The following is an 11,171-nucleotide window of genomic DNA, read 5'->3' as shown; positions in this document are numbered from 1 at the left end:
AAGTCTCTGAAACAAGCAGTAAGATAAAGCAATAGATGTTGAGGGTACTCTTCCATTATTCCAGGACTGAAAGAACAAAAGTTTCCTGATGCATAAATTATTTCTGAACTTCTACTGTTTTTTCTGAAAGTAGAGTTATGCAGTTACAAATATAAACATTCATTTAACATTCTCCTAGTTTTCTGCTTGGCATCAGATGCAAGCAATAAAGGCATTACATCTTCAGCTTTAACCTAGGGGTAGACATTGGGTACATCTGTTTTAATAACACACTCTTGATTAGGCAAGAGAAGTAGTCACCACATGAATGGAGCCATTACGGACATCCCTCTTCCCCATCCTTTGTCCATTTCACTGATTGATATGGAAATTTTCTGGGAGCTGGGAATGCCAGCAATTTTTCTGTTTAAATGTTACCAACCACAGTAACATCAGTCTAACAGTTGTGATGTCTTGCAAGTGTATTCAGGACTGTAACCATTACAGTCTTCTTCCTTCAATTGAGTCTCAGCGCTTTATATTCCCTCCCCTTCAGTGCTGCACTGGACATTCTGCTGTGCTCACACAACTGCTTCCTCAGTCACACAAGGGTCTAAAAACAATCCTTCCTTCTGAGCAAATTCTGTCCTAGCTCAGCTCCCTGATCTGTTCTGTGTGTGGTTCACAAACAGTTACACAAACATAACAGGGACATGAAAAAGAGGGGCAGCATAAGCTAGCACAGCCACAGCACATCTGAGACATGGATGTGTAGCAGTCCCCATAGTCCCCTGGGGTTTTTAATGTTTCTTGCCAGTCTAGAGCCCATTTTTAAAAAGAAGATCAATCTAATCATGTCTCCTAGGACAACCAGCTATGATGCAATAGACTTAATACCAAAACTTCTTTTGAATTCAGCTGCATTTTATATTCCACCCTGGAACATTATTTTTCCCATGGTCTCTTGTAATAGATCAACAGGCAATGGTTTTAAACTAAAAGAGGGTTGACTCACAACAGCTATAAGAAAGGCGGTTGGTTGTTACAGTGTGGGTGGTGAAACACTGAACAGGTTGTGCAAAGAGATGCTGGATTCCCCACCCCTGGAAACATCCAAGATCAGGCCAGATGGGCCTCTGAGAACGGGATCTAGTTGAAGATGTCCCTACTCACTACAAGGGGAATGAAAATAGATGACCTTTCCAGATCCCTTCCAAACCATTCTATGGATTATTCTTTAGGCTGCTACAATATTTCTGTTACTGGATCCAAGGTCCTGCTCATACTTCCCTATTCTACTAAGGGAAACGCTCTCAAAAGGCAGCTGAGCTGGTGAAAATCACCTGTGGAGTTGAGGAGAAAAGATAATGGTAGTCCATGTTCCACCAATACAAGTCATTAGCACAGTGCAGAGCTCAGCTTTCTCCAGGAAAAGCAAAGAACATAGGTGGTAGCACATGGACAAAATGGGAAAGCTCCTTTTTTAATCTTTTCCATCCCAGAGAGAAAGGGTCCTGGAACTACAAAGCATATCTAAGTCATGAGGCTTATAAGTCACCACAATTTCCTCTTTCTGATAATATCTGCATGGTGAAGCAATCTAAAACCTAATCTCAATTCTTCATTAATTCCTACCTTTCCAAAAATCTGTTGAATTACTGTATCAGTCTCAGTAGTATCATTTGCAGTTCTGTGGCCAAATTTTTTTAGCAAAAATGATATCAGCTTTATCCCTGAGGGAAACAGACCTATAACAACATAATAATGGACACCTCTCTCTCTTTTGAACAGCTACTGCTTAAATTCAGTGGGAAAGGTGGCATAGCCTGGTTTTCAGATTGTGAATAGATATTTCTAAGCAAAGGACTATTCAGTTACTATAAGAAAGTTTTACAGTTTGTTGCATGTCAACTACAACCTTGAAATTTACCTACTCAAATGCTTCTTCTGTAATTTTCTCCCTTGTGTTCAATCTCTATTTTAAGATTAAACTGGTAATATATACTGTCTCCAGAATATATACTTAGGGCTTTCTGTCTACAAAAGATTACATGTAATTTAAGGATGACAATTCCAATGGTCATATTTAACCTAAACAATAGAATCTCCATCTAAAACACTTGACAGAGAACTGAAAACCAGACAAATTAAAACAAAAGTCATCCACCAAGTGGATACTAATTTTGTTATAGTTAGGGAAGTTTCTCCTGCTTATGATTTCAAAGAGCAATGCACCAGGAAATGCAAATTGAGAACAATCAACACAATTTTGCCAGGTCTCTGAAGGAACACTTATTTCACCACAATAGCTCAGTGCCAAACTCTCATATCTGCTCATTTAGCCCCTGTTTCAATAAGAGAAAATTTCACTTTTTAGATAAAGTTATTTTCAACTTTGGGATTTTTTCCTTGAAGGAGCATTTTTTCTACAAGAATAATACAGTAATCAAATAAATTTTATTTATAACTGAGTACTTAACATACAGGAATAAGTTCTGTAAACACCCATCACCAAGAGTGCTGCTTGTTGCTATTGACATAGCAACATTCCATCAGAACCAAATCAGGAGTCTCATCAGAACCAAATCAGTCCCAAAACGAAATAATTCAAGGTAAGAAAACATACCTTGTAAATAGTGACACATGGCTTTCAGAGCCTCTGATTGGAAATTTGTGTATTTATTGTAGCTCACCAGGCTGCCACACATCCAACAATTTAAGTATTGCATGTGTCATGTGATTCTCAGGCCTGGTAGGAGCTTCACCAGACTCAAGGAGATTGGAAGCAGGTGCAGAGATCCCACATCATGGGATCCAGGTGCAGAACCCATGCACTTAATCCTCAGGGATGAGGGCAGAGTGCACCTGTGCACTGGCTCTCTTTCCTATGCATACACGAACAAGGAATTGCCTGAATTCCAAAACAGCAATCCATGTACTGTTAGTATCTACAGTCCAGAAGATGCAACTGGTTTTTGAATAGGAAGTAATTTCTTTTTTGATAAATACACAGAAATATTAAAAATCAAGTCTATCCTCATTTCAGGCAGTATTTTCAGAAACCTCTGAAATAAGCCAAGTCCTTTCCTGGAACAGTCAAAAGCAGACAAATTTCAGCTTTAAAAAGCAATGCATTCTTTATTTGGCTCTTCTAAAATAACCAAGATAACAAGCCTGAGAGCATCAGTTTAAAAATGCTACAGCTGAGCCAACTCAGCAGCAGTCTAATAGCAGCTATAATCCACACAAAAGACAAATTCAAATTATCAGTCATAACCTCTGCAGACTTATTTGTACTTCTTCTAATGCTTCAGAACTTCTTGATGATTTAATGTCAAACAAGAAACAAATGCTACAATTTCAGTGACACATTTCTCAAAAATAAACCTCAACCTTTTAACATTAGTAACATCGAACAATTACATTGTTGATGTTTCATGTTTGATATCTAAGTGCAATCTAAGTGAGCCTTACTTTGCATTGCTTCATTCTGCAGCTGTATCCCCTGGACTGCTGCCAGAACTTGGTAAAGACAAGTCTTGCTTTGACGTTGAAAGTCTTTTGAAAGCTCAAGAGCAAATGAATGAAGGCTCTTCAGGTCTTGCTTAAGCCTCTTCTTAGCAAGAAGAAAAATATGTTATAGACACAGAACCAACAGTTAAGAAGAATCAATATAACAACCCAAATTATTATGGTGAGACACCACAAACAGGAAGAACCCTCTACTTGATGGAAGGAAGCCTTCAAGAGAATATCTTTCAGTATGTTTAAAGAAGGATCCTGCAAAATATTCAGCAATGTAATTTCCTAAAAGTTTCAGCAAGACTTTATGGATCCTTATTATTTTATCATACCTATTTTGACTGTAGCACAGCTTCAGGTATAACCAAGTCTCTGTTATTTCACCAGACAAAAATAAGTGTGTGTGAGCATGTGTGGGCTCTGTCCACTTTTAAGTCATACCCAGAACTAGCAATGAAAAATTGTGAACTATATATCCCTTACTTTAATTTTCCACACTTTGATCAGAAGGTATTTGCTAGGATTCACTTGAGGCATTTCTTGTATAGGCTTGTTCTATGTCTTACTATGAGAACAGATGTATTTTGAAAAAACCCAGAAACTGATGTTGTTCAGAAAAGTACTTGTACTATGTATGCAATTCAGTGTAATATACCTGATGAGGCTTTTAAATATTTGTAAGATCGGCATATATTCATTTACAAGTCTACCTAAATAAAAACAAATTGACCTGATTTTAGGATTAGTAAAGTTCTTGACATCCAAGTCGTGAAATGGACATGCAAAACCATCTCTAAGGTGAACTTAACAGTACCTTATGCCACAGAAACACTGGTATTTCATTGTCAGCCTGTGTTACAAAGTGTTATTCTGTGACATTTTATTTTTCTAACTGTGGTACCGACCTTGAATTAATTAAATAGTTTCAATGATAAAAAGGCAATCTAAACTAAAGGGACAAAATCACTGCATTTCTCACTTTCAAAGGCCATACAATGTAAATGGGAAGGAGTATCTTTTTGTTGGTATGGGCATAGGATGATTGTTCATCTAGACTTTTATTTAGAGAGCTTTGCTCCTCCTACTATTCATTGACATCTGATAGTTTACTACCTCAATCCACTGATATTGCACCACAAGCAGTTATGCCACTCTAGCTAATGAAAAATGGAAAATACTACTACAAAATTTACAAAGCAGAACTGCTATAACTAGAATAAAACCGTATAATTCTATTGTAAGGGACATACAACAATCATCTAGTCCAACAATGCTGCAATTAAGTTGCATCCTTCTATCTGTTAAGAATCAGATTTTTTCCTGAGATACTTTTTGGTCATTTATGCAGGCATTTGGTGCTGCCCTGAGAAAAGCTGATATTTGGTAGCATCCCTAAAAGGAAGTCACTACTCTGTGGAGTAACTTCACAAAGAAGTACTTTGACAAAGGCAAATATTATGGTACTGGCACTAGGAGAACAGTTTCAGTCTCTCTGATGCAAAATTAAAACCTGAGTGAGCATACAGCAACTTCTTGTGAGATCTGCCAGAGAACTCTTAGTAATCAGTGGAGCTCTAAAATGCCTTTTTTGAAAGATTGCCTACCTGGGTAAGGTATATTGCAATTACAGTTTCTAGGGATGTCTGTATGACAGTTGCATGGAGAATTGTAAAGTTTTGACTACAAAAGTATCTGTCTCAGGTATTATTAGCACCCTATATGTAAGATCCTGGAGCTCAGGACCATCCACTTTTACTAGCCTCGCAGGTGACTTTGCAACCTATCACAGCAAAACCACTATGAGATCATTGTTACAACTCTCTGCAAGCTCTGTTGTGAACACAATAAAGCCACAGATCAGGTTCATAGCACACCATTTTCTGGGGTTTACTATATTTGATAATCATGTAAATGTTTGGGGTATTGATTATGTCTATGCTATCACTAAATGCCCTTACCTTTATTGCTCCATGCAGCTGGGTTACAACAGAACTCCTGTGAAATTTCATCTGCTGGCCATGAGCAGCATAGAGCTGCAATACTTCATTGGTGCTTCTTCCAGCCAACCCTTGGTACTATTAAAAAAAAAATCACAAAAAATCACTTAAAACACTCCTGTCTCCTGTTGCATTCTGTCCCCTTTTTCTCTGTAAATATTGGTAATTCAACTATATGATAACATAGGATTTTGCTAATACTTAATTTCTTTGCTTTTACCTTTTCCTGAGTTATGTGAAGAATATGAGGCCAACATCACAAAATTCTACTTTCTTGGGTCATAAACCTGAGCACCAGACTACTAAAATGCTTTTGCAGTACCTAAACCCCTTACTTATGCTTGATGTGGATCTAAAGGGTTAAAACTGTGCCTTCGCTTAGGGAAAAGGGCTGGTTACACAGCTGGGTTAAGTGTCTCTGGAAACCAGATTCAATGCAGAAAGCACATGGAAGGACATGAAACAGAACAAAGACAAAGACACAGGTGTTAACCACTGAAGTCCTGAATACACAGCCCCCAGCTTTGTGCCCCCTGACAACACCAACTCCACTGCAAGCACTAGGGTTGCAATGGTGCCAAGCTGGGCCAACAAAGCCCTGCTCTGGGTCTTCAGAAATCACAGCAACCAAAGCAATTTTTAAAGTTTGTGGAGAAGAATCCTGTCTAACAGTCTAAAATTACCTATTATGCAAAAGCAATTTTTATGGCCAACTTGAGAATTTTTTGAGATGTTGAAATCAAAAGGAAAACAGAAATAATGCAACTTTAAATATTTACAGGCATGAATGCAAGAAGAGTCATTTCGGTAGAGACTTCTCGTGAAATTCTGCAGTATAGAAGAATCTCTAAAACACTAAAAAAATGCATTTTTGTAATTTTCTGACAGTCCTGGTGCTTAAAATGAGCTGCAACTTCAGCTATTTTCCCCTGACACCTGTTCACATCTATCATACATTAATCAGTACCAATTACTTCTTTATTTTTGAAATGCACTTGCCTGTTGCACAGACTTATTTCCTTTTTTATTCACATCATATATTCTGTGACTGTAATTCCCTGTTTAAATTAGCAAAGCATAGAAGAGACAGAAGACATAAAAGAGCTAAACCTACTCACACAATGGATTTGATTCAATTCCAATCATCTGATAACATTTATCAGGTGATAAAAAGCAAACATTTAATTGCAGTTTAACTACAGGCAATATGGACAAAAACAGCACAACATTCTGGAGCTGTTAGGATAAAGACAGATTGTATTTTCAAAAAAAGAAGTACTTCACTTATCAAAACCAATGTTTTCATGTGGCTTTTTCACCTTCACAAACCATGAATCTTCTATTTACACATGCAATTGGAAAGTCTGTAGAACAATGTACCACCTTAGCACTATTAGAAAAAGTTCTTACAAGAAATAGCAGGAAGAGGTTTGGTTTTTTTTAAATTGTTACAGGCTTTAAGGTCCCAGACATTGAGATTGATTCTCTACAATGCTTAGAAAAGTTAAGCATATGTATATAAACAACTGCTGTACTCAAGCCTTGTTATTAGGTAAGCTTAGGGTAGCTAAAACCTCCTTTTAGCACCTAATCTGCACCATCTGCACAGGCTCCCCTTGACCCTCCACATTTCTCAACGCTAAGACAAAAGCAGAAAGTTTGATGCTACTGTTATTGCATCACTTTGTTTATTCATCTTCATTGCAAACGTTGCCTTGGTTTTGGGGTTTTCTCCACCAAAACAGTTTTAACATTCACCAGAGTTGTTCATAGGCCAGCACTTGCAAACCTGTGCTTGAGCATAGAAGCAAAAAATGGACCAAAACATTTTTACAGTCAGCTTTATTGTAAGCAGAAGCGAAACACAACTATTCAATAGCATTCTCCAAAGTGAAACCTCACTTTTGCAATCAGATCCATTCTGGCAGACTTGGCTTTACATAAAGAAGGCTGCAGGGTTAGGCCCTCAAAGACTGCTAATAAAAGATAAACATACTTCCAAACAGGAAAAAGCAGGGCAAAGGGAGATCTACCTAGAAATCTGCCTGCCTGTGTGCAGTAACAGCCCCCCCCGGATGCTGCTGCGATAACCACACACCAGGCTGCAGCACACAGGAGAAGTGCTCAAGTTCGTCACTGTCTCAAGCATGTAAGGGAAGGTCTGTAGCAGGAGATAACATTTTAGTTAGACTGATGCAACCTATAGACAAACATTTACACTGCAAATCCTAATTTATGGCAATCCTCATAAGTTTGTCTCCAAAGCTTCCCAAGTCACTCCAGACAAAATGAATCCAATTAGCTTTTACAAGTTAAGGATGAGACCTCTGTTAACCCTGGTCCCTGTGACTGGACCTGTTACAGCTCAATCACTCAGGCAGCTCCACTGACAGATCTGAAGGATCAGGGATACAGTCAAGGGCAGCAGCTTTTCTCTCCAGCATAGCTGGTGGAATATTAGGACATACTGTGGAATATTGCACAACCTTAAATAATACTCATTTCAATTAGTATTGTTTTTAATAGAGGGTCTTCAATTAAGGTAAAACTACTTCATAGATGTCAGTTCAGCCTGTATTTTCAGATTGCTGGGGCACATTAACCAAGAAGAGGCAATTTTTTAAAGTGTACTTAAATAACTGCCTGAATCAGTGCAAGAACCATTAGTGCAAGGTTAATTGCAAAGGATTTCATTTGACATTGTTTCTGACTGGTGGTGGTAACACACTGCTTGTGTGTCTGTAGGTGCCCATTTCTTCCAGCACATTTTTCAATAAAATGAAGCAGTGCTTTATTTCAAAAACAAGGCTTCATTCTCTGATACACAGACAACTCCTTCCTACATCTGACACACCTTATTGACTAGAATAATTAATTTATTGTCCTTGTGAGGATAATAAAAATCTGCTGAAATACTTAACGCTTTCCATGAATATTGTAAAGAAGAACAAAGACAATAAACACATTTCCTCAGAATAAACTAGTGTTCTTCTGTATACCTAGCAAAACTCATTTCACATTTACCACCTGTTTTCAGTTAGACTTTGAAAAATGTTAAACCCACTTTTATCCATGGGTGTTAGCAAACCCACAGGGAGGGCAAATGGCTTCCCTGAGGTCACCCAACCAGTTAATGTCTCAGCCCAGATTAGAAACTCTTGGCCAACAGTTTCCATCGCTACTAATACTCACAGCTGGCTCTGCTCTAGCAGCCTAGATCTACATTCAAAATTCTTTAAATCTCTGAAATCCCCTCCTTTGAAGGCCCCTAACATTACCACAGGCTGCTCCTTATTTTAGTGAGGATCTAGGAAAAGCCTATACTTATATCCTTCTATCCTATAGAAAGATATAAGGCAATGAGGGCTTCAAGTTATTGCTGCATGCTGTGTGACAAGGCACACATGGAACAATACCAGCACTAAAACCACAGCAGGGCATCCCTGGTAAGTCTACTCCTAATGAAATGTCTCTCCTGCACTTTGTGAACAGTTCCTTTCCAAGCATCATCCCAGTTGTGTCTAAAAAGCATTCCTGAAAAATCTGCCATTGTCTTTTAGACAAATATGTTCCCTGTAAGAAGAGATATTCCATATTTAACGCTTCCAGAGTAATTCCCTCAGTTCAGCTTTCTAGATTTAAAACAATAGCAAATATTTAAATTCAAGCTGACTTCTAGTTACTTGATCAGCCTATCATTACTGCTACCACTCATGATCTTGAAAAGAAAGAGATGCTGAGCCTTAACGCTTCATAGATTTTCCCAACTGGTAAAGAGGGCAAAACCTGAAAAGAGGAAGGCAGATGTCAGTGTCTTTTTTTCTACTTCCATATTAATTCTTTCTGAAAAATATAAGCAACAGTCACCTCTGCAAGCTTTAGATGAAGAACAGCATTTTCAGTTTCCAAGACAACTATTCTTTCTTCTTTGGCCTAAGGAAGAAAATCCACCCAAATACACAAAAATGAAAATTAAAAAAATGAGTCTGATTAATATAATTCCATTATGATAGCCTTCATTACCATATTCCACTGTTTCTCAAACTTCTGAGATCAATGGACTACCTACCCCCATTTCTTAATCACAACAATATTTGTATATGAGCATGCAAAAATTAGGATAAACTCTCAATATTCCTTTATTTCCATCTTTTCTGTTACGTTGCTTGCTTGTGTGGGAACGCATAGGTACACCATTTAAAGCACTTTTGCTTTTCGAAACCACCTCCTCCTGGCATTTTCCAGACCCGCGGTCCTTACCAAAGCACTATTTTATTTATTTATGCATAAGCACGTAAGTTTCCATTTCCAAGGCAGTACTATCAGAAGTCTTCAGCGTCGCCCCCAGACGCTCCCTCAGCCCAGGGGCGCCTCCCGAGAGCGCCGAGCGCCCGCCCTGCCCGGCGGTGGGGCCCGGGGGAAGGAGAGCCGCTCACGGCTCTGACACTGCACTCCTACCGCAGCCCCAGCTCCTCCGACACGAGGGAGCCTAAAAGCGGCCCCGCACGGCGGGATTGGCGATGCCCACCCAGGAGGAGCCGGGATGCCAGCGCCCTCTCGGCCTTCCCTTCCCTCCCGCCCGGCAGCTGAGGCGCGGCCCCACAGCACGCGCCCGCCCGTGGCCCCGCCCCGGCCCCGCCCCTCGCCCCCTCACGCGCAACCGCTGCTCCAGCTGCCGCAGGCGCTGCGCCCACACGGAGCTCGGGTCGAGCCCGCGGCGCGGCCGCATCATCCTGCCCGGTCCCGCGCCGAGGCAGAGCGAGAACTCCTCCGGCTCCGGCTCAGGCCGCGGCTCCGGCGGGGATTTAACCCGGGACGCGTCTGGGGCGGTAGCGCGGCTGCCATGGCGACGGGCCCGCCCCTTCCCTGCCCGGCGCTCTGCGCTGCGATTGGCTGAGCGAGCGCCACCGCCTGCCAGCCACGCCCTATGCCTGAGTGGCAGGGCAGTCAACCAATCCGCGAGCAGGAAGCGGGAACGGGGCGGGGCCACGGCTGTCGCCTGTGTCGGAGAGCGCCCCCAGCAGGGAGGCTGAGCACGGAACGGGCGTGCTGTCCGTGGGAGTGGGGGTCCCGCGGGACAAGCGACCTCAGAGGTCCATGCCCATTATCCATGGGAGTGGGGGTCCCTCCGCTGCAGCGTCCCACGGGACAAGTGACCTCAGAGATCCCTACCCATTATCCATGGGAGTGGGGGTCCCTTTGCCTACAGCTTCCCGCGGGACAAAGGACTTCAGAGGTCCGTACCCATTATCCAGAGGGTGGGGGATCCCTGTGCCTGCAGCGTCCCGATCTCAGAGACCATGGCCAAGGATCAGGGCATGGAGTGCAGGAATAGAAGGAAAGCCTGGAGCTCCCAAGGCCGGTGTAAGGCTACCCTGTTCCTGGGCTCAGGGACACAAGCCTCACATCAGCGCAAAGGGCGAGGAGAAGGACAGAGTTGAGAGCTCTGATATTGGCTACACGATTTCCCCCTAAGCAGCCGGTGATGTGTGCTTGGGCTAAGGCTGTCAGGCCACAAAGAAGATTAAGGGATAGGAACATCTGTTACATGGAGTGTGCTGGGGGAAGTGCAGCCCGGAGGAAGGGAAGGCTGAGGGGGACCAGGATCACAGGATGTGCAAATACCTGATGGAGAGTATGGACTGCTCAGGCAGGAGTCTAAGGACAGTGTGA

The 11,171-nt window shown here is 41.5% G+C and overlaps 1 protein-coding gene across 1 annotated transcript in view; it reads right to left on the bottom strand.

Moving 5' to 3' along the window:
• Positions 1-10,261, bottom strand: part of KIF25 (kinesin family member 25) — a 40,860-nt gene extending 30,599 nt beyond the window's left edge. The window contains exons 1-4 of the mRNA XM_058802300.1: positions 10,153-10,261; positions 9,366-9,431; positions 5,460-5,576; positions 3,454-3,592 (exon numbers count right to left, since the gene is read on the bottom strand). Of these exons, the coding sequence (XP_058658283.1) occupies positions 3,454-3,592; positions 5,460-5,576; positions 9,366-9,431; positions 10,153-10,230 (400 nt within the window). The 5' untranslated portion in view covers positions 10,231-10,261. The remainder of the gene's footprint in view (positions 1-3,453; positions 3,593-5,459; positions 5,577-9,365; positions 9,432-10,152) is intronic.
• Positions 10,262-11,171: the final 910 nt, after the last annotated feature.

The sequence above is a fragment of the Ammospiza caudacuta genome, chromosome 3 (genome assembly GCF_027887145.1).
Source record: "Ammospiza caudacuta isolate bAmmCau1 chromosome 3, bAmmCau1.pri, whole genome shotgun sequence".
In the NCBI taxonomy this organism is placed as follows: domain Eukaryota; kingdom Metazoa; phylum Chordata; class Aves; order Passeriformes; family Passerellidae; genus Ammospiza; species Ammospiza caudacuta.
This window is presented reverse-complemented; position numbering and strand designations above follow the sequence as displayed.